This window comes from Urocitellus parryii, chromosome 6 (assembly GCF_045843805.1).
Source record: "Urocitellus parryii isolate mUroPar1 chromosome 6, mUroPar1.hap1, whole genome shotgun sequence".
NCBI classification, from domain to species: domain Eukaryota; kingdom Metazoa; phylum Chordata; class Mammalia; order Rodentia; family Sciuridae; genus Urocitellus; species Urocitellus parryii.
In genome coordinates, this window is record NC_135536.1 from 112,144,390 (window position 1) to 112,167,749 (window position 23,360).

The 23,360-nt window shown below is 43.3% G+C and overlaps 2 protein-coding genes across 6 annotated transcripts in view; one reads left to right on the plus strand and one right to left on the minus strand.

Moving 5' to 3' along the window:
• Positions 1 to 13,811, plus strand: part of Pias1 (protein inhibitor of activated STAT 1) — a 131,419-nt gene extending 117,608 nt beyond the window's left edge. For 3 of the 5 annotated variants that reach the window (XM_026408806.2, XM_026408808.2, XM_026408807.2), the window contains exons 12-14: positions 2,481 to 2,623; positions 4,156 to 4,193; positions 7,226 to 13,811. In XM_026408806.2, the coding sequence (XP_026264591.1) occupies positions 2,481 to 2,623; positions 4,156 to 4,193; positions 7,226 to 7,519 (475 nt within the window). In that variant the 3' untranslated portion in view covers positions 7,520 to 13,811. The remainder of the gene's footprint in view (positions 1 to 2,480; positions 2,624 to 4,155; positions 4,194 to 7,225) is intronic. The other 2 variants (XM_026408809.2, XM_026408810.2) reach the window with 2 other exon arrangements.
• Positions 10,480 to 22,848, minus strand: Calml4 (calmodulin like 4). The gene is made up of 5 exons (XM_026408827.2): positions 22,784 to 22,848; positions 22,670 to 22,700; positions 18,463 to 18,603; positions 16,651 to 16,839; positions 10,480 to 13,834 (listed from the first exon to the last, which is right to left on the minus strand). The coding sequence occupies exons 1-5, from the start codon at positions 22,784 to 22,786 to the stop codon at positions 13,737 to 13,739; spliced, it is 462 nt and encodes a 153-aa protein (XP_026264612.1). The 5' UTR covers positions 22,787 to 22,848; the 3' UTR covers positions 10,480 to 13,736.
• Positions 22,849 to 23,360: the final 512 nt, after the last annotated feature.

Consider the following 23,360-nt stretch of genomic DNA (forward strand, 5'->3'; position numbering starts at 1 on the left):
AATTTTATAAAATTGACACCAGACCAAAGAGCAAGCATTTCTGTGATTGGAGTCCCAAGATATTTTATAAAATTGACACCAGACCAAAGAGCAAGCATTTCTGTGATTGGAGTCCCAAGATATTTTATAAATATCAATCCACAGTCTAACCAAATATGTAATTGGTCCATATCCTCAGGTTCCATGTCCATGAATTCCACCAATCTCAAATTGAAAATTTTGGGGGAAAAGCTGTATTTGTACCAAACACACAGAATTTTTTTCCTTTTTCATTCCCAACAGCTATTTACATTGTGTTAGATATTATGAGTAATCTAGAGATGATTTAACATCTTCAGGAGGATATGTTTAGGTTATATGCAAAAAAAAAAAAGAAGACTTTTTTTTTTTTTTAAATAAGGTTCTTTAGCATTCTTGGATTTTTGTATCTGTAGGCTGTAGGTCCTAGAACTAGTCCCCTAGATATGGAGGAACATCCGTATTGTCATATGATTTCTGTTTTAATGCCATAATTGTAGCATTAAAATATTTTATAAAACTCTCCAATATATAAATTATTTTTGTTTAATTGTATCATTACTTTCTACTCTTTAGAATATTAATAAGTTTTGTATACCTGTAAACTATCCAGTAGCTTTACTTTCTGACTATACATTGTTTCTTTAAGAAAAACATAATTGTTTAGAAATCTGATGTTTTTCTTTGGATATTTACTTTACTGTTTTTTAAAAAAAATAGCTCTGTTTATTATGTTTGGAAAATTACATTAGATGCATTGACTGCTTCCTGAGTTTCCCAGAGACTAATTGAACCCAGATACAGTATTGCAAACTCCAGACCTTTCTCTATTTCCAGATAAAAACAAGAATCTAAATTTTACATCTTTAGGAGAATAACACCATAGCCAATACTTACACCATTTCCAGTAAAGGGTAGCCCATAACTAGAAACCTAAGCACAGCATATTTGTTACTGTGCAGTGTAAAGGTAGAAATGTATTTCAAAATATTAATCACAGAATTGAAAGAAAAAGCACTTTTTCTTTCAGGAATTCGAAAGAGGCAAACCTCACTAAAATGTAAAATATTTTGTTGTCTTCAACAACTCTTTGGTTCATGAAGAAATTTCTTATACAATTTAGTATACCAATATGTTTGCAAAGACTAGCATTTCAACTGCTTTTTTCTCTCTTGTACTCTTGTAGGCATTGTCAGAGGATACAGCTAATGGAACATGGTACTTTTTATAGATGTAAGAGGTTTAAGTTTCCATTAGATGGAACACTTTCATGAGGTAGATAAGTGTTTTATGCTTCCTACTCCATTCATAAAAATGTGGTAGATATTTTCATAACTAGAACTCTTTCCTGGGAAGTCCAGCTTTGGTGTCTTTTGGATTATTCTGTACCATTAAAATTGCATCCCTTCATCCCAGGTACTTTACATGAAATATCAAAAGTGAAAGATAGTTGTTTTATTCCTTCATTCTTCGTTATTTTCTCCTATCTTATATGTTTATTAGCTTCTTATAGAACAGATTAACATATGACCTTTATTTATTTATTTTACTTATTTTCAGGACTGAAAATCAGCTATATATTCCCTTTTTATCACCCCTTTCTCTCTTTTCTTCTATTTCTTAATTTTGGGTAAAGAAAGAAAATGATTTAATTTTCCAGCTCTTTAAATAAATTTCACTTTTTTTTTTTTTTCTTGAGCCCTTTTTTTCTTTCTTCAGTCATACTCTTCTCCCTTTAAAAACTCTCTACTGCTTTCTGGTTTGTTTATTTCATTTTTGTGGTTCTGGGCATTGAACCCAAAGGCCTTACGTATGCTAGGCAAGCACTCTACCACCGAACCACATCCCCAGCCCTGTTAATTTTAGAGCATGACCTTGCCTGGTGTTGCTACCATCATTGGCTTCAGCAGGTCTTTTATGCAAACAATGTGCTGATGACTTGCTGGGCATTAGAGATGCCAAGATAAACTACCCAGTTTTCATTCTTATCAGGCTTAAAATTTGGGGTCCAGCTGTTTGCTCCTAACAGTTCAGATTCCTCAGATTTCTCCTAGTCTTGTTTTCTTTGCTAGAATATACCTATGCTTCTCACTAGCCAATCCTCTATCACTTATTTTGAAAGGTTTCAGGATTTTGTCTATTGTAAATACCTCTCACTTGTGTACTATTTCAGTGGCTTAGTTGTGCTTTTCCCTGCCCTCTGAGAGTGTGATGATATTCCAAAGACAGTGTTGGTTTGTGAATGTTGGATACCATTGCTCCACTTGGTTCTCCCTATAACCTCTGCAAAATGCTATTATTCCATACAAACTATTTCTTAATAATTTTGGATCATCTATATGTTGCTTGCTTGTTTTATTTCCAGCATAAAAGCTAGGGCACACTGAGTTGCAGCCATTTCTTTATAAAACTTAAAAATTAAACTGACTTGTGAAAATTATGTAAACATTTCCTTCTTACAGCATTTTAAGTCTTCCACATCAAGCATCTCCAGTATCCCGCACCCCCAGCCTTCCTGCTGTAGACACAAGCTACATTAACCCCTCCCTCATCCAAGACTACAGGCATCCTTTTCACATGACACCCATGCCTTATGACTTACAAGGTGAGTCACTGGTTTTTCTGTATTATCACACAGTATTATGAATGTCTTTGATCTATGTAGTCTAAGGAAGAATTGGAAGATTGCGAGAATAGGGTCTTGGGCTCAGAGAATTGAGAGAAATAATGTACTGTGGTTATAAAAACTGACGTATTTCCTTGATGGTTCCTTCATCGGTAGCCAGTGTTTCGTTATCAGTGTTTAACTAGTGCAATGATGACTAGGTTTTATGAGCTTCAAAATATTTTACAAGTTGTTTTTTAACAACTTCAAACTTGTGACTTTGAATTTTGATATCGATGGGCATTACATTTTGTTCCCTGATTCTAGTCATAACGAGTAGGGATTATGTATAACCATGCTATTGTCTTTTAGATAGTGCTGAATTGAGACATTTTGAAAGTCTTAATTTTGGTTCTCCTGAACCTGATCCTTCTTTTCAAAAGCAGTTTGAAATGTTAGTTTACTTATTTGTATACAGTATTTTGAGTTCATAATAATCATTTACGTTATCAAAGAATTGCAGCTTGTTTTCATGTATCTGTAATTTAATAACATATTAAAAACATTTTTCTTTTATTACAAAAAGCCATATACGCTCTTTGTACAAAATTCAATATAGAAATATACAGTGAAATTTTCTCTCTATCCTTCTCCCAAGCCCACTCTCCAGAAGTAATAGCTGTTCTTAACAGCTTGCTAAGTATCTTTCCATACCATTTTACCACATAGATGTCACATGACACTAACCATGGTGCTACACATTTTGTAGATCACCATATTATAATCTGTTCTAGTATAGACAGTGATCCCCAGAGTACTTTGTCATATTTTATCTACATCTGCTTGTTGTCCTTTTATATATAATGAAACATTTCATTTGTGTTAATTACTTGCTTTTCACATTACACATTGGGCGATATAGGCAAGAATGTGATAGAAGGGGTCAATTTGCAGTGAATCCCAACAATCAGGGATCAGGGCTGGGCCTTAAATGTACACTACACCAGCTCTCAGGCACACTCCCTCTCAAGTCTTTCTTTCCCCTCATGCCACTGCAGAGATGGTGCTGGAATGTACATGTGATAGTAAATGAGTGAATTTGGGAAAGAGAAGGAAAATCTGTGTTACAATTTGCTTGACCTGTTTCAAATTTCAACCTTCTCATCTATAAAATCAGGGCCAAAATAATCCCCTTCCTCCTGAGGTACTTGTGGAAAGTTAGAGTAGATTGAAAGGTTGGTTATTTAAGGGGACTCAAAGCAAGGGATCAGTGTTAGATTTAATAAGTTAGTGATGGTCCATGTCCCTCAAATGGAGTGACAGGGAGAGCAAATCATTGCTAAGACTTGGACGTAAACCTTCATAATTTAACTCTTCATGTTTAGATAAAATTCTAAGTGACAGAATTAAGATTTCTATTTGTTTTTGGAGTATTGGGGCATTTGGAAGGGTTTTTTGTTTTTGTTTTTTGTTTATTTTTTATTTTGTTTTTTTTTTTTTTTTCAAAACTAAAATAATTTTTTCTCCCACAGGATTAGATTTCTTTCCTTTCTTATCAGGAGACAATCAGGTATGTTATATGAAAACAAAATTACTGTTATTTTAATTGTATATTCAAAAGTATAAAATGTAGCCAGGAGAAATAATAATTTATCTTGGAAAATAAATTATTGCTATGGCATTAGTAATTTAAATAAAAGTTCCTGGTTTCAGTATTGTCTCAGCAGGTAATAAGAACAGTGTTGGTTTGTTGGTTAAAGAAACAGGGAAGTTCATATTGGCTGATAGATTTCTTGGCCAAATACAGTCATGCACCGCAGTGTTTTGATCAAGGACAAACTACATATATGACAGTGATCTTATGAGATTACAGTGGAGCTGAAAAATTCCTATTGCTTCATGACATTGTAGCCATTGTTATGTCATAGCACAACACATTATTCATGTTTGTGATGATTCTGGCATAGACAAATCTCTGCTGCTAGTGGTATAAAAGTGTAGCTCATACAATTATGTAAAGTGCATAATACTTGATAATGATAATACATGTTAAATGGCAGCAGCCTCGTATGCCTCATTTACTGCATCTCTTGATTGCATCATTTTCTCTTGTGTTGCTTTGTTCATTCTGGCCCCTAACCATACAAAATTCACTGCTGGTGTTGCCAGTCAGAGGGCATCAAGTGATGTCCTGGAATCAAAATTAAAAGTCATTAGGGGGCTAGGAGTATAGTTCAGTGGTAAAACACTTGTCTAGTGTGTTCAAGATTAATACTCAACACCACACATACACACATACAAAGTGATTAAGGACTATAATTGTGGAACATTAGTGATGGTTATTGCTTACCAGTCAGGCATGTCCCATTCCACTGTAGCTGTGAACTTGAAAGACAAGAACAAAGTGAGGGGGAAGCTATTAAAGGATCTGCTTCATTGAAGACAACAAGACTTGAAAGCACCCATTGCAGTGTTCTACAGGAGCCATAAGAAGTCACTTCTCTCCCAAGATGCCTTCCTGAATTGTTGTGCCAGTGCAGTGAAGTACTATAACATACCTTTCAAGTTTTGCTTATTGTTTATAATACTTCCACACATCCTCTCTATTAATGATCTGTATCTTAGTATCAGAATGGTGTTTCTCTCTCCAAACACCACTTCTTTGATCCAACCAATGGATCAAGGAGTTACAACGGCTTTCAAGGCCTATTACCTAAGGAGGTCCTCTGCTCGGACTAGGGCTGCAGCTGAGGAGGACACAGAAGATGCTGATGTAGTTCTGGAAGGATTGCATTTATGAATGAAAAACATGGTTTGGGTTGAGGTCACCAAGGAGTGTATGAATAGCATCTAAAAGAAGACACTCAGGAGGTTTGTCCTTGACTTCAAAGGATTTGCCAAGGATGAGGAAGTTGCAAAAATCAACAAGGTTGTGGTGGAGATGGTTGTGTGTGGAAGAGGATGACACTGAGGAATTCCTAGAGGTGACTCCTGAGGAATTGACTATTCAGAAGCTGTGGAAATTAGAACAGGAATGCATAGCTGAAGAAGAAGCAAAAGAAAAGGAAATTGTGGGAAAAGAAAAAGAAGAATCCCTAAGAAAATTCAAAGTAAAGGGTATGGAAGATTTTGCAGACCTCAACAAGGGCCTTAAATTTTTTGAAAACATGAAACCCAACATCAAAAGGTTTTCATTAAGAGAGAGGAATGTCTGTGGTGCATTATCTGCTTATAAGCAAATCTATAATGAAAAAGGAAAACAAACAAAGCAATTCATTGTGGACAAATTTCTGAAGAGTGCCACCTCCTCAGGAAGAACTCACAAGAAACTACAGAAGACAATATTGTTACAGAAGATGACAACTTTTTGCTTGTCATTTTCCCTGAAGACCTTTCAGTAGGGACAGAATGTAGAGGTAGAAGACAGTGGTAATGATGACCCTATGTAAGCCCAAGCTAATGTGTGTTTTTGTGTCTTGGTTTTTAACCAAACAATTAAATATGCAAAAAGGTAAAAATTTTTAAAGCTTATAGAATAAGGATATAAAGAAAGAAAATATTTTTGTGTAACTATTCAGTGTGTTTATGTTTTAAGCTAAGTATCGTTACAAAGAATCAATTAAAAAAAAAAAAAAAGCCAGGTTCAGTGGCATGCACCCTTAATCCCATTACTTGGAAGGGTGAGGTAGGAAGACTGCAAATTTGAGGCCTGGGCACCTTAGCAGGACCCTGTCTCAAAATATAATGGCTGGGAATGAAGCTCTGTGTTGAAGCACTTGCCTAGCATGTGTGAGGCCCTGGGTTCAATCTTCAGTACCAAAAAAGGAAAGGGGTGGATATTTTTCAAAAGTGTAAAAACTTATAAAGTAAAAAAGTTATAGTACATTAAGGTTTGTTTATTATTGAAGAAAAAGGTTTGTTTGGTTTTTTTTAAAATAAACTTAGTGTAGCCTAACTGTAATATTTCTAGTCTCCAGTTATAGTGCCCTTGACCTTCATATCCACTTGCCACTCACTCACTGACCTGGAGCAATGTCTAGTCTTGCACACTCCATTCATAGTACCCTATGCAGGTGTACCATTTTACATCTCCTGTGTTTTTACTGTGCCTTTGCTGTGTTTAGATACATACAGGTACACAAAGACCATTGTGTTCCAGTTGCCTACAAGTACTAAGCTCTGGCATCTAGGTTTATGTAAGTGTGCTCCAAATGGTTATTCGCACAATGATGAAATCACCTGGTGTCATGGTTCTTAGAATGGATTCCTGTCCTTAGGCGATGCATGACTGTATCTCAAGAGCAGAGGGTAAACTGTCCGCTTTTCTGCTGCTTCTAAACATATTGGGAATAGAATCTTGAGAATCTCTTGCAATACAGATTAAAGCAAAAAGCAATCAAGAAACTTTGCCAGTTTCAGATACAAAAATGTCTCTCAAGACCAATGATCCAGTTATTTTACATAAAGCCATTTGATTTTGCAAATGTTATGTTTCAGAAACAGATACTAAGGATATGGTAAACTTAGGACGTTGTTTTGCTGAGAGAAAATGTCTACTTTATAAGTATAACGAGCGTGTTTTGTCTTTGGTCTCCTCCCTAGCATTACAGCACCTCCCTGCTTGCCGCTGCAGCAGCAGCAGTCTCAGATGATCAAGACCTCCTGCACTCGTCGAGATTTTTCCCATATACCTCCTCACAGATGTTCCTCGATCAGTTAAGTGCAGGAGGCAGCACTTCCCTGCCAACCACCAATGGAAGCAGTAGTGGCAGCAACAGCAGCCTTGTGTCTTCCAACAGCCTGAGGGAGAGCCATAGCCACACTGTCACAAACAGGAGCAGCACGGACACAGCGTCCATCTTTGGCATCATACCAGACATTATCTCATTGGACTGATCCCTTGCCCCTGCTGCTCCTACCCATCCTAGATTAAATGAACTTGGCAGAAAGAAGAGAACTTTGTGCTCTGTCTTATCTTATTCTGTTTAGAAAAGTACAGCGTGTTTTTTTTTTTCCTTTTTTTAGGGAAAAAATTAAAAGAAATGTACAGAGAACAAAACTATATTTTCAGTTTTACTTTTGTATATAAATCTAAGACTGCCTGATAAAACACTTGTTTAAAAAAAAAAAAGGAAAGAAAAGAAAAAAGCACCCACAAGCCACCTTCAGTTCATTTTTTTTCTGGATTCTGAAGATTTTTCATGATCTGTCCTATGGTTTTGGTTTTATTTTACTTCAATGGCATTATTTTATTTGCAGTAAGCAGAAAAGGAATTGCATGTATGAAGTTTTAAATTGTGGGCTTTGTTGTGGGGAGGGGGTTGGGAGGGATAGTTTGATTACCATTTTTTAAAAATGACAGACTTGGGTTCTGTTTTTTTTTTTTGTGTGTGTGTGTGCATATTTTATCCAGCCTTAAGTTATAAATCTCATCTGTCCCACTTTCATTCCCTATGTATTTTCAGGTCATAGCTCATGGGCGTGTGTGTTCAGTGTGTGTGTCTGTATGTATTTTTCTGTCATTACTGTTCCCTCTCTTCTGGAGTTTGCATTCAGTTAATATATTAGTTGCCTGCTTCTTTTAAAGTGCTTTAAAGGTCTTGAACTCAAGTGTGAGTATCTTTATCAACTATCCCAGTTGCATGTTCTCCATCATATATTCTGACTTGCTCTAAACCCCCCTGAGAATACGCTGTAGAAATACTGGAGAAAGCTGTCTGGGTAAGGAGTAGGCTTACTAGACCTGTGAATAATACACTTTAGTCTAGTTCTCAATTCTAAATCTGGACTGCCAGTGTTTTGTATTTAAGCCAAGTCTGTGAATACCTGCTTTTTTGGCCACAGGGTAACAAGTTTTCATGTAAGATCTTCATACCAAAGTAGGAAGTGATAATAGCTTAGAAAGTCCTGCTGGGTATTTTGTGCAGCTGACAGAAGGGTTACATCACCTCAAAAAGAAGATAGACGAGTCAATTACCCTAAAAGTAAATTTTGTTTGGAAAATGCAATGCACCACACATGTGGATCTATAGAAATCTACTGTCTTGGTAAACAAGGTTCAAAATGCATTTGAACCTTAGTCATTTTTATTCTCCGTGAGTGTACTTATGTTCTTAACCTATCTACCTAGTTTATTTTGTCTTCATCTTTTAATGACAAGCATGACATAGGAAAGTCATTTTTTTAAAATTCATGAATGGATCTGATCTGCTCTAAATAGTGGAACATGTAAATATATTGAAAACTGTTTTTCAGGAGATAAGTAAAGGTTGAAGGAAAGGAAAAGTGGTTTACTTGTGTTCCAAAATCCTCATCAGAGAAGATATTATGTTCTCAGATATGGAAAATGTATTTCAGTTGATTGAGAGTAGAGGTTTAACAGAAAAGATAATGATTGCCAGTTTTCCAGACTGGGTTTTTATATCACAGCTGTTTAGTATTTCTCAGAGTTGATGAAGGACCACTTTTGTGTATAAACTTGTCAATTTCAACCTTGCATTGGTAACACTGACCTACTTCAATCCAGGTAGAATTCAAGATGGCTATGTCTTTTGGCTGTATGATAAAATTAATGGTTCACATGACTGTGTGGCATCTAAAAATAATATGTTTTTACAGCATCTCTCTTACTAAATTGTTGACTTGAATTTTGAAAAAAAGTTGGTGTTGATATGTATATGTGTGTGTGTATATATGTATTTATAAACAAGTGTGTGTGAGTAACAAGTGAGTTACATAGTCTTCCCCTACGCATGTGTATTCCACACATAAATGGCTGAGTTATAGTCACAAAACAATTTGCAATAAAAAAATTTATTGTCAGTTAAAACAAGAAATAGTTAAGTTTTTAAATGAATCTGGAGTAGTGGTGAGTGAACACTTTAAGAACTTTCATTGCCATATTAATTTAGACTAATTTTGAATAGTATCATAATTTGTGTCTAAATTTGGATTAAGGTAGAAATTACTAAAATTGTAGAGCACTGTTTCTGATTTTACATTGTGAATAGAAAACATTTCTATTCAACTACCATAGGTTAAGTGAATAGTTTTCTTTATTCCTGTTTTGGGGTTTTGTTTCTGTTTTCTCTGCTTTTTTGTTGTTGTTAGTGGTCTCAAAATTCCGATCAATAACTTTGTATACGATGCTGAATTATAAACTCTTTGAATGATCCAGTTGAAAATCCGTACCTCTGCTTTCCTTGGCCCAATTTTGGAAGGGGTTAATTTCCCTCCATGCCCTTTATTATACCAATCTAAGGGAAGAATAGGTAATAGGGAGAAATAGATGTCTGTCCAGTGGCTTTGGTCATGTCCCCACAGGAGAACCAACCATTCAGTTGTCTTTATAGTTCATTCCACTCTGAGAAGTTCGTTTCCTTCAGTTGTTAACTTTTTAAGATGTTGCATTAAGTAATAGTTATCACTTGTTGGTTTCATGTTCGTTATGAGTCAATCAGACTTTCATGATTTGTAAAAATTATTGAGTCATGCACTACACCCTTTTCCTAATTTTTTAAAAGAAGTTAAGCCACTTTTCTCTTTTCCTCAGCCCACACTCACTCCCCAACCCATGCCAACATTGCTATGCTGTCTGTGGACAAAGAGTTTCTCGAATCTTGAAGCCAGTTGTTACAACCCCTTTGCCTTGGTCTTTCATGATAGGTGCACATATCCTTCCTTCTGTGCAGTGCTGCATGTGTGTACACATCTGGAGAGAGCTCTATACACACAGAAAATAGCTGTTTGGCAGGGTTGAAGTGGCTTTTAATTGCTATGTGGGCATTGTTGGACACATCTCTTTTTTAAAAAATTCTGATACTTAACCATGCCACACTTGGTTGACTGTTTTGAGCATTAAATTTTTTCTATATTGATTTAGAATATCACAATTCTATGTCATTACTGACTTAAGAAAGATTCATTTATGCTTCTGAAAGATGTGATTTCTTGGGTAGATTTTCCTTTGAAACAAGTGTGTGAAATTGAAAATATATCCCAGCTGTAAATTAATAAATATGGAAAAAGCATTGTTTCTAAAGCAATTTCAAGTACATAAAACTTTCAGGATCTTCAGGACTTTTTAAAGCACGTTTGCATTTATTTTAGTAAGAATTTCTTTTTGTAAGTACATGTTGAATTCTGTTTTTTAATTAAACACAAAACTTAGATTTCAGAAAGAGGGAGGGAGACTAGCTGGTGGTCCCAGAGTGTGCTGCTGTTGTTTAATTAACAAAGGGGAAAATGTATATAAACAGATATAAAAGTTACCATAAATTCCATGAACTTAAATCTGTGATTCATTGCCTTAAGACTTTCTCTCTTAGGATTTCCATACCGCATGCCAAACCAGTAAAATGGCTTTTAAAAATGTATAGTAGACCAATGTCAGTTTGTATAAAAGTACCAAGTGAAAATATTTATTACATGCATTGGAAAAAAATTGTTTACCTATTGAATGTTACCTGTTTATGTAGAGCTCTTTAGATGTAATAAAAGAAAAGCCTTCAGTTAATTTGTCTTCTGTAAAATAATATTACTGGGTGGACCAGGGGACAGTCCCAATGAGAAAAGTGACAGTGCTTTGTGATTCCAAAGCCCCTTTCATCCCGAGATTTCAAAGCATGATGAGCACCTAATAGGCTTGCAGCTGCTTTGAGGTAAGTAATTAATACATGGCCACCATTTCCCTTTCTTATTGAAATATGGCAAGCTTTGTAATGAACCACAACATCTCTTTAGTTTTAAATCTGTTTAATACCTGCAGTTTGCTGAGAACACTGTGACTGTTTTTCTAAAAGCACCAGGTGCCAGGTAAGCCAATCAGAATTTCAAGAATGAGCATGAAACCAGGACTGAGGGAGCTAAAAGCCTCTCCTGGGGCTGAGGTAATTTCATAGGAACTTGACTGCCAGCCACCCCGACCCTTGAAAAGGACCATGAGGTAGGGGTTCTGATGACCACCCTGCCCACTGCGTGCTTTTAGCAAGCTATACTTCATGTTCCTGTTAGGCAAAGGAGATTCCTAGAACTTGCTTTAAAATCATATTCTGGCCAGTGATAAATAGAACAGAGCTTTGTTATTATAGTTCAGAATTTCCTTTTCCTGTTCCATCAGTATTTATCACCTGTCTAGATTTGGTATTCCAGATTGGTTTTGCTTCCTAATGTTGGTGACTAGAGTTTAAAAGAAGCGTTTGTTTGGGACCCTTGCCTGACAGTGAAATACAGCAGATCTCTCTTGGAGGCCAAGTTCCAGTGTGCCTTCAAGTGGATTTACTGTTTAGATAATGAAGTTTTAGTGTTCAGTACCCTGACTTGCTCTTAACTCCTCCAGGGTCCTGAGTGCTGCCCCAGAAATTGTGTATTGTATTCTTTCTCCCTCCCTCCCTCTATTTTTTTTCTCTGGCCCCCTCTCCCTCTCTCCAGCCCTCTTTATTTTGAGATAGGGTCTTGCTAAATTGATGAAGTTCTTGCTGAGGCTGGCCTCAAACTTTTGGTCCTCCTGTCTCAGCCTCCCAAGTTGCTGGGATTATAGGAGTGTGCCACTGCACCAGGCTATTTCTGTTTTATTTATTAAAGACAACCACCAAGTCATATAAACCTCAAATCCCTTAAAACACATTTACAGCTAGGGCATTTCTGCTCAACTCCCCTTGGCAATTATACTATTGGGGAAATGATAGCCTCCTTTCTCAGGACCTCAGTTTGGTCTGATGCCATGCAACATGGATGAGATGGTTGCACTTAACCTGTGCAACCTTTAGTAAAAGATCGGTGTCATATATAACCTTCCAAAAGACATTCCCCCTTCTTAATCTGGTTCTCTGATGTTTCAGCCACAGCCTAATTTTAATAAATAGATTAAAGTACTCCTGCCCTTTTTAGGACTGTGCCAACAGTATCCCTAGGCCCTCAATTTGACAAGTGCATGGATATCTCTGAGTCCCAGGCAGCCCCGCCTGCCACTCATGACTGTGTAACTCAAAGTTACTTGAGCTGGAAGTGCTCCCAGAAGGACTGTTGCCTCACAACTGTTTCCAGCCATCTTGTACCATGGCCATGACCCAGAAGACGCCTCTTAGTGACATCCTCCATGTTAGTCCCAGCTTAAGGTTATGATCAGTTTAGGTCACTTGAGCGCATCATCCTACTTTCTGGAACTTCTGGGCCTGCAAACAGCCCAGTGCACAGCTCAACATTCTGAGAGTGTTGCTACCCTGTTCTCTGTTGATAAATGAGTGTCCTGAACCGTGTCACTCTGTCGAAAAGGAGAGGAGAATTTGGGTCTGTGGTGCTTCAAGAAGAGTGTGTGTGTGTGTGTGTGTGTGTGTTTTCACTCTGCTTGTTGCCATTTCTCAGCTAGCACTGGCTCTATCTTGAAAATGTGGAAAGTGGTTGTAGCACCTAAATAAACACTTATTTACAGCTAGGGCATTCTGGGTAGCCTGCCTTCTTCAAGAGAAACGCCGTAATGGGAACTCGGATTCTACATGTCCTTCAGGCTGCTGTGCATTTTCAAGGCCCTATCTATCTCCATCCTTCCTCAATGGGCTCCGTGAGGTAAAATTAGAGATCCAGGCTTTGTCTGAACCCTAAGGCCCTCAGGGATGAAATCATAGAGCTGGTAAGTGGCAGACCCAGGACTGGAATGTAGGCCCGACTAAACCAACAGGAAGGGCTGGACTCATGAGAACTTCTGAAATCAATGCAAATCTTCGTGGGAAAGGAGGCACTAAAGATTGAACTCAGGGCCACTGGACCACTGAGCCCCATCCCAGCCCTATTTCACATTTTATTTAGACACAGGGTCTCACTGAGTTGCTTAGCACCTTGCTTTTGCTGACGCTGGCTTTGAACTTTTGATCCTCCTGCCTCAGCCTCCTGAGCCACTGGGATTACAGGCATGTGCCACCGCACCTGGTAATACAAATCTTTTTATTAAAGACATGCTGATACCATGGCTGGAAATACTTATTGCTACTTATGCCTAGCTAATGTTGTCTTTGCACCGTGTTTGCCATCACCCTAGAATGAAAGGAACATTTTCCTTTTAAAAAATCAACCAGTCCCGGTTTTCAGATCCAGGGATCATCTCTTGTACTCTGCTCATTCAGTAGTCCTGCACAGGAAGGGTGATCTTCTGGATAAACTCGTCATACTTCACTTTGCCATTTGGTTCAATATTTGCTTCCTTGAAAAGATCCTCCACTGCAATAAATCACATGAAATTTTTGTTTGGATTTGGGGTTATAAGACACTTCTTTTGAGGTTGGGGCTCCCCAAAGGTCTTCCTGAGCGTCCAGGGAACTTCTTGTACACCAGGGAGTAAACCAGAACAGACGACAACCTGCCCACTCCCATCTGGAAACCACTGGTTTGGTTGGGCTGGGCAGGAATCCTGGCGAAAATCCAGTCACTGAAGCCACCTCGTGTTTTTATTCTTTTGTTAGTTGTTGATGGACCTTTGTTTTTATTCACTTATTTATATATGGTGCTAAGAATCGAACCCAGTGCCTCACACATGCCAGGCAAGTGCTCTGCTCCTGAGCCCCAGCCCCCACCTCTTGTTTTCTGTGAAGATGATCTCAGACCTCTGAGCCTTGGTTTAGAGAGAGAGTTGGCCCAGGCATTTTGTCTGCTATCACCCACCCCTCTGCCCGCCACCATAGGTATTTTCTGCAGCTCCCTTCTGGACAGAGCCACCCAGGCTTCAGCTGCCCCTCACCTCCCCACTCCTCCATGTCAATGTTCCTCCCCAAGATACCTCCATGCCAGGAGGGCCTAGTGATAAGCGCTTCTGCTACCACCACCTCTAAAGAAAAGCGTAGGGCAGGGGTGCAGCTCATGGGTAGAGCACGTGCCTTACACCAATAAAGAAAAGATATGTATTTTGGGCCTGGGAAAATAAATCTAACAGTGTGTAAGGCTCAAAGCTTGCAAAACTGCTGTTAATTCTGCCTTGCTTAAAAAATAAAATAAAAAACTTCATTTGCATTTCCCCCCTCTGGTTTTAGACTTCTGAGATAAAATAGTAGCTTGTCCCAGGCACTGGCAAGAAGAGCCATTCAGTTTATCCTTTTCCACTGTGGCCTCTCTTCAATAAAACTGAATATTTTTTTTCAATCACCAAGGATAAGGGATTCCTACTTCTTTGGGGCTGGGTTGTGGCTCAGCGGTAGAGTGCTCGCCTAAGAACGAGTGAGGCGCTGGGTTTAATCCTCAGCACCACATAAAAATAAATAAATAAAATAAAGGTATTGTGTCCAACTACAACTAAAAAAAAAAAAAAAAGGGATTCCTACTTCTGTTATCATCCTTTCTCCCACAGCAAGTGGGAAGGAAATTGGTCTCCACCACTTTCTTTGAAATGTTCTTTGCAGGTTAAACAAATAAGAGATGTGTGTTTGAGGGCCATGGTGTTACTTTGGCCAGAGATCATTAACCACAGAATCAGGACCCCCTGCTCTCTCTGCTGACACTCCACCTGGCACATGGAGGGCCAGCAGTGTCTCAGAGCCTGGGAGGTTGAGGACAGCCCACGATTCCCCCTGTTCACTTGAAAACAGCCACAGTGAAAGATGAGACTGTGATAGCTGCCAGCCTCGGAACATGGGGGAAGAGGAATCTGCCTGCCCGAAGCGCTATTTTTAAATGCTTAGCTCTGTGCCTTTGTGAAGGCAGATAAAATCTGAGCAGAAGGTTTATAGAATGTGAGCCTCTTGGAGGGCCTTGAGGGATGGTTACTACCTCATTTCCAGGGAGTAAGGAACCTGTGGGAGGTACCCCCCCCAGAGGAGGGGGAACCGGAGGGGGAACCGAACCCCCTGCAGTGTTTGTTGGGATTTGGCCAAAGGCTGATGGTCAGTTGTTACTGAAGCCCTTTTCCTACACCCACTGTGGCCAAGCCTAGCCTTCCTATCCAGACCGTCGCTGACAATTGAGCTACCTAAGTAGAAACCCTGGCCTCCCAGGGATGCCAGCTGAGGCAGGACCCAGGGACTACCAACTAGTGCTGAGAGGCAGGAAGAATACCCACAGATGGATCAGTACGGGTTTTTCATTACGATGTACAAAGGGCTTTCCCAGAAGGCCCAAGGCCCAGGCCCCTGGTCCTGCTCCAAGGCAGGAAGGCACACGGACGGGCTGCTGGGAGGTGTGAGGCAAGGTTTATTCTCCACTTGACCCTGCAAAGGCCCCTCAGAGCCCCCTTCTTGAACTCTAAATCTTCCAGAGTCAGCAGCAAAGTAGCATTTCCATTTGGAAAGCACGCTGCAGCCCTGTTCAGCTGGCTGTGATATGGGGACAGCACTTGACCTCCATCCAGCTCCCAGCTCAGCTGACCCGCAACCACTCACTTGTCAGCTTCTTTTTTTTTTTAATATTTATTTTTTGTTGTTTTTGAAGTAAGTGGACACAATATCTTTGTTTTATTTATTATTTTTATGTGGTGCTGAGGATCAAACCCAGGGCCTCCCACGTGCTAGGCGAGCCCTCTACCGCTGAGCCACAATCCCAGCCTCTGTCAGCTCCTTTTTTTGGGGGTGGAGTGGTGTACTGGGGACTGAACTCAGGGGCATTTGACCACTGAGCCACTGAGTCTCACTGAGTTGCTTGGCAACTTGCTTTTGCTCAGGCTGGCTTTGAGCTCTGCTGGAATTTGAGGCATGTGTGGTCAGGCCCAGCCTCATCAGTTCCTTGATCAGGTAAAGGGACACTCATGTTCCCCAGGTGTCCTGTGCACTAAATGAAGATCCAGTGAGCTTAGGCACAGCATGATGCGGGGCAGATGTCCCACTACCCGGCTGCCCAAGTGGATCCAAGCTGGGCTTTCCCCAGGCTGACCCTCCACCCTGACCACTGGGCCCAGACCAGTCCCCGGCTAGTGTGACTGCTCCTGGGCTTTGCAGCTATATATCAACTACAGAAGCCTACACAACCATGGTGGCATTGATGGTACTTTGGTGAACTCCCCCAACTCCCTAACTCTCTGCAGACATTGGGAGACTGGTCAGGCAATTAATTACCTTCCTTCTGGGTGAGCTTCTCCCCGAGTCTCGTGAGTTTCGCCCGCAGCTCGGATGCCATGATGTACCCTTTTTTCTCCTTGTCTGCCATCAACATGGCCAGAAGAATTTCTTTCTTTGGATCCTCTTGTTTTATTTGCGTGTGCATAATAGTCAGGAAAGTGGAGAAATCCAGCTCTCCATTTCTGTCTAAGAAACCCCCAAATAGCAGAGTGAGCAGGGAGGGAAAGGCTCTTGGGGAAGCCAACCTACCTCCTTGCACCCTCGTCACCGCCAGCTCCACCTGGTTCACCATGGTGACAGTGGTCGTGGTGAAGAAGACACAGCCCCCGCTACTGAGTTCCCACCATGGACCAGCTCCTGGACTGGATATTCTTCATTTCATCCACCCAGTGACCCTTGGTGACCACGGTTATCATCCCCTCGTTTTGCCTCCTCAGGGGACAGAAGCTTGTAGTGTGTAGTCACAGTCATCACCAACTGCTCAGCTTCCCTCTGGTGCTTCCCTCCTCCCCTGAACTGGAAGGAACTGGGTCCATGTGTCCCCCCACACACACACTTCTGCCACCAGAGCAGATCTCTGAGGAGGGATAAGTGCCCCGCCCCCAGCTCAAACCTCAGGTCCTTCCCCACCTGCTCCTGTGCCTTTCCCTCCCTGCAGCCCCCTCCAGGCATGTCCAGAAGCCTCTGCCCACACACTGGCCTGGCCACAACAGCAGGAAGTCAGAACTTCCCCTGACCACAACTTCCTGTTTAGAGGAGACAAAAACCACCACTCCTTCAGAGCTGAAAATGAGACCACTGAGTGCCCTATCACCAGGCTCTGGCCCTCCAAGACCTGCCCCAGGATGGCTCCTAGGGCTTGTTGCTGCAGGTGTGCTAATGTGACCTCTAGTGCCCCAACAGATGCTGAGAACCAGAGACAGAGGTGACCTGGGGGCTCCCAGTTAAATGCTGGAAGCTGGCCACTTCTTCCTCTAGGCCAGTCCCTCCTTCCTGGGCATCCAGCTCCCAATGTAAATAGACACCCCAGACTTTAAAAATAAAATTAAAAACAAATCTCCCAAAGAAATCACAAAGGGGCTGGGGTTGTAGCTCAGTGGTAGAGCGCTTGCCTAGCACATGTGAGTCCCTGGGTTAGATTCTCAGCACTGCATAGAAATAAATAAAATAAAGGTTCATTGATAACTAAAACTTAAAAAAAAAAAAAAAGAAACCACAAAACTTGTTTCTGATAAGAGACCTATCTGTTCCCATTGTTGAAAATACAGGGAACAATAAAGGGAATGAAAACCAGCCTTAATCCTATCACCAGAGAGAACCACCTTCCAAGAGGGTTTTCTTCCAGTTTCCTAGCAGTCATGTATGGTTTTCAGGAAAGTCTTTGGAATCAGAAGAACTGAGTTCCAATCCTGATTCTACCATTGGCTTAAGTACTTGGGCAAGTTACCTATGGCTGTGAGTCTTGATCTTTGCCTGCAGAGTAGGATCAGGACAGCCACCCTCTTGGGGTGATTTGAGCTAAGCATTTGTTAGATGTTCACCAAAGGGACATTTTTTCTATAAAAACAACATTGGGATCACTGGCAGCACTGTCGCTCTCTAGGTCTGTGATAAACCTGGTGGAATGGCCAGACCCAGGGCCCCTGCAAGATGGGGTGTCACCATTGCCTTGAGGATGAGGCAGAGTGCACTTGGCCAGCTGCCTCCTGGGAGGTTCACTGCCCCCTGCCTCTCTAACCTGTGAGCCCTACACACCCCACCCTCTGTGCCACCCGCTCGCCCCTCCCGGAGCCCGCTCAGCCCACTCACCTATCCCGTGGGTCTGCAGGTGCCGCTGCACCTCCCCAGGCGTCGGGCTGGCTCCCAGGCACCTCATGGCCACCAGGAGATCAGTGGCTTTTATCTTGCCCCTCTGCTGCTTGTCGTACAGGGAGAAGCATTCCTTGTATTCTGCACAGCAGGAGGGAGGACCAGCTGTGTTCACTCACTCTCCACCCACCCCTTCTCTGCCCTCTTCCCTGGGACCCAGGCCCCCTTTTATTGCAGTACTGGGGATGGAACCCAGGTCCTAGCTGTACCCCAGCCCTCCTTCACACTTCTTTTCCCCTTCCTTTGGCCCCCTCCCCACACTTATCCCCAACCAATGTTTCCAGATACAGCAAAGGAAAACACAAAACTTCCAAGTTCAATTTGAATTCAGAGAAATGGTGAATTTTTAGTGTAAGCATGTCCCGAGTTTTGCATGGGATATACTCACACTAAGAAAATATTTGTTTATTTGAAGTTCAAATTTAACAGGGTGTCCAGCATTTTATGTGGCAACCCTGCCTCACTCCTCCTTTTCCTTCTTCAGTCCCTTTCTCTCCCTTCCCACAGCTAACTGAAATACCCCCCCCCCCCCGCCCACCCCTGGGCTTCCCAGGGAGGGCTAGTGCCCACAGTCAGGCAGCCAGACTCAGAGGAAATCCCTCCAGGGAGCCTGGCGACAAGTGGCTCTCATGTTTAACGATTTACTATCATTATTATTACTACTACTATTACTACCACTGCAGCTGAGGGCATTTCTGAGCGCCTGGCCCAGTCCTGGGCCTCCAAGCTGCTGGCCCCTGAAGCTGTTTGCCCTCTGACACAGCCTGGGCCTGGTTTCAAAGCCTTCAAGGGGAACTGCCGGGAGGCGCCCCAGGCTCTGAACCTAGGTGGCTGGTGACTCTGCCCCGAGGCCCTTTCTTTCTTGATGCTTAGCAAGATGAAGTGGCTGCCAGAGCTCAGGCTGCGCTAGTTACAGTATTCCACAATCCAACAAGACTATCCTGCGGTTCCCAAGCCCTGGAAGCTGAAGAAAGCCAGTCAGGAGCTTGGGAAAGGTCCCAGGCTGGAGACTGGGATCCTGACTCTGGTGAGGGTGGGCTGCCCTCTGGAGGTGCTCTGGTACCCTGGCCCTGGCCTTCCAGCCTGGGCTCCACAATCTGTTCCTCTACTGCCTTCACACCTGGGTGGATCCTCAGAGGCCTGGACTAGGGACTTGCTAACTAGTAACAGAAATAACAAGGGCAGTTCCCATTGCTGAGCCCGTCACCCCAGCCCTGGTTTACTCCTCACCCTCTGAGGGGACTGCCTATTCCTGCTGGGCAGGTGTGAAGCCATCCTAGAGCGGCCTCAAACCTCACCTAAGCAGCGTGACCCCTGAAGTGGAGCTCTGTCCACCAGGCAACACTGCCTCCGTCCCAGGACAGCAGGGTGGGGTGGAGACTAGGCAGAGTACATCCCCCAACCCCGTAGCCCAGGCCTAGGGTGGCTTTGTGTTCCTTAGTAAAGTCCTCTTCCTGGTGTGGTTCCTGGTGTCCTCAGGGCCACCCTACCTTTTTTTTTGGGGGGGGGGGTTACTGAGGATTGAACCCAGGGGTGTGCTACTAGTCAGCCACCCACACTCCCTTTTATTTTTTATTTTGAGACAGGGTCTAGCTAAGTTGCTGAGGCTTGAATTTGTTATCCTCCTGCCTCAGCCCCGCAAGTCGCTGGAATTACAAGCATGCACCACCGTACCCTGCATTCCTTTTCTGTCTGGGTTTCTCATGTGCCCTGGCTCTCCTGGCTGTTGTCCCTATCTGGTCAGAGCTGGAAGGCAGGGACAATTGTCTGGCTCTTCAGATGGGCACACTGAGTCCCCTATGTGATCAGCAAGCAGGGCTCAAATGGAGACCCACCTCCTAACAAACAGATAGCTCAAGTGCGTTCTGTCTTCCTACTGCAACAAATATACCTTTTAAAAACTGCAAGACCAGATCTGAACTTGGAGTTCCTACACGGGAACAAGAGAACAGGGCCACCTGGAGAGCAGCCCTGGCCAGGCTGGCCCCGGCACTCCCTCAGCACCTCTCCCCTCTCCCTGGAGTTCCCCCTCACTGTCCAGCCATCCCCAGGCTCCATCCTTCACTCTCCTTCTGTCCTCCCCTGGGACCCCTGAGAGGGGAGAGGTCTTCTATGGTTCATTGCTCTATCTCTAATGCAGGGAGCTGGGCTGGCACCAGGAAAGGACTCAAAAATTTGTTGAATGAAAGAATGAACAGGGTGAGATGAATTGGATTAAAAGTCCCCTTTAGGTTTTCTCTTGGAAAATGCAAAAGTCCCAGAAAAGACCTAGGAGAACCCCAGTGACGTGCTGGAGAACGTTTAGCAAGCAACAGCCCTGACATGTATGTACGTGTTTCCTACGCACTCGACAGAGGATGGGAAACACATGACTTACACACAGCAAAAAAGTCAACTCTAAAAAAGTCAGCCTAGTTGATTGATTATCACAAGTGAGTTTCACCAATACTCAGGTTCACTGCTAACCTACAGTTTGGGTTCAACCATGATTTGACAAGGGAGGTTACCTGCCAGCTTCACTTGTCAAATCATGACAAAAGAAGGCAATTCTTTTTCCAATGAATTGAAATTGTGTTGTCATTCAATCTGATAAGCGATCTACTGTTAAACTAATTCTCGCCCTAGTACAAATTACATTCATTAAGCTGAAACTTCTTTCAAATCTGGGGGCAGCAGGGCTGTCTTCTTCGCTCTCTGTAGGGCTTGGCACATTGTTTGAGCCTATGTTATTTAACAGTCTCTGGCTCTGACAACTGGCTTGTGAAATTCCTAAATATGTAGCTCTCATATGCTGGCAAGCTTCTAACTTTGTCCCTAGCACACAGAGGCCAGATGAGGCGGCATCTCTCTTCCTACCTACCTCACAGGTGAGAAAACTGAAGCTCAGGTGGTTGGATTCTAGGTCTGCTGCCTCCAAAGCTCCTGTTCTTCCTACTATCCCTGTTTAGTCTTTCATTCATTAAACATTAGTGGTCGCTTTCTTGGTGCCAGAGACTCAGATACCAAGAGAAATTACCTTCTTTCCCTTGGGGAGTTCCAGAGGCCCCAGGAGGGGGAGCCAGCAAGCCTCATGTCCAGGCGTGGGTGGAGGACACAGGCTGAGAGCTGGACTCCAGCCCCGACCTGCCATTCAGTGTCACCTATAGAGCTGGGGAGGAGGGGCCCTGCCCTGGGCCTGGCACTTTAAAAGCCCCCTGGCGTGCTCTTTCTGGTCTTGGCCTAGTTTAGGGGTAAGGAGTCAAGACAGGGGTCTGTGGTTAGGTACCCACCTGGAGCCCACAACCCCACCCGTCCCTTCTAGACCAAGCTCCGGGTACCCAGAACTCTAGAATCCCAGTTAACATGGAGCTATGTCCAGTGTCTGCAGAACCAAGGGCATCATGGGCCCAGGGTGCCTGCCGTTTTATCTCTAGTGGTCAGGAAGGTCTAGCTGACAATGGGACAGTTCGGCAGAGAGTTGGGGGAGGGGATGCTCAGGGGCCGACTACCAGTCCCAGGGCTGTCACTGTTGGGGCAGATTCCGGGGCACGGCCTCAGGAGCAGCTGCTACATTCGCCGTGGGGAGACCTCTTCTGCCCAGTGCTCCGGACCAGCCCCCGCAGCCCGAGTCTGGCCCCAGTTCTGTGTAACTCAACCCTCTCCTCTTGGCCTTGTGGAAACAGCCCAGCCACACGAAACTGAAGGACCCAGAGAGGAGAGTGTTCATGCTCAGACTAGGCAGAAGGGCCCTGGCTGACCCTGTTTTACAATGGGGAAACTGAGGCCCAGGAGACCATCCTGCCCAAGGCGCAGACCTGGGCTCTCTCTCTCTCTCTGCCAATCACAAAGCCCCTTTCTTTTCCTGCCTTTCAGTCTGTTAATGGTCTCTCTCTTCCTCCCTGACCCTTTCCTGCCCAAATCTGACCATCTGGCTCTGGTGGGAACTCCAGGACCTGGCTTGTAAACCACCCAGACAAACATAAAGCCAGCAGTCCCACCACCACCACCTGAGGTCCCCCCTACCGCCACCAAGGGTATCCCTGCAGCGGCTGGACCCCTGCCGTGGGTGTGGCTGGGGCCCTCCTTCCCTGGAGCAGAAAAGGAGTAGAGAAAATAAAGAGGTCCCGATTGTGCTGGGAGCTGCTAATTAAAGGACAAACCAACCTACCATTAATTTGGTCCTGGGAAAGGAACTTGGCCTGCAGCAGAGAGAGGGAGACGGTCAGGGCAGGGTTCTGTGAGAGGCCCTCCCCACCCGGCTGGCCACGGGTCCCCACTTTACCATCGTGGGGCTCCCGCTCTTCTCAGAACCAGCTTCTCAGTTCCTTTTCCTCTGGCTTTGAGTTGAAAGTCCGCCAAGCTGGGTGGAGGCCACAGTAATAAATCCTCTGCTGCCATGGAGACCGGGCCCTACGCCACCAGGGTCAGATTCCAGCTTCCCGTGCATGGCGGACGTCCGGCCAACCCGGGCAGGTTGATTTTGAGGAAACGGCCGCAGAAGGGCTCTTGTGAGACTCAGGGCCCCCGATTCTGGAGGTTGATGCTCTGTAGCAAGTGAACCATTCCCAGACTCTGAGAGGGGACATTAGAGAACAGAAAGGTGGCCCTGGGGTAGGGCTGAGTCTGGGCCTGCCTCAGGGAACTTGTCTCCCTCTGACAAGCTCCCTCTTGGAATTGGGCACTGCACACACTCTCCCTGAAGACTTGTCACCCACAACCCTGCAGAGGAATGGAGCCTGTCCCGGATGGGCCAGCTCAGAGTCTGGGTCTCAGCCTTGGGGGATGGATTGCAGGAACACAGGCCTCAGTACATTGGGGCTGGGATCCAATCTTCCCACCTGCTGTTCCCAGTCACTGCC

Excerpts from the sequence above, each read along its gene's own strand:
- Calml4 (XM_026408827.2), bottom strand. Across the intron at positions 16,840-18,462 it reads CCTGCAGACCCACGGGATAG|ACAGAAATGGAGAGCTGGAT; the intron begins GTGAGTGGGCTG and ends GGGGTTTCTTAG. Across the intron at positions 13,835-16,650 it reads GAAGCTCACCCAGAAGGAAG|TGGAGGATCTTTTCAAGGAA; the intron begins GTAATTAATTGC and ends GATTTATTGCAG.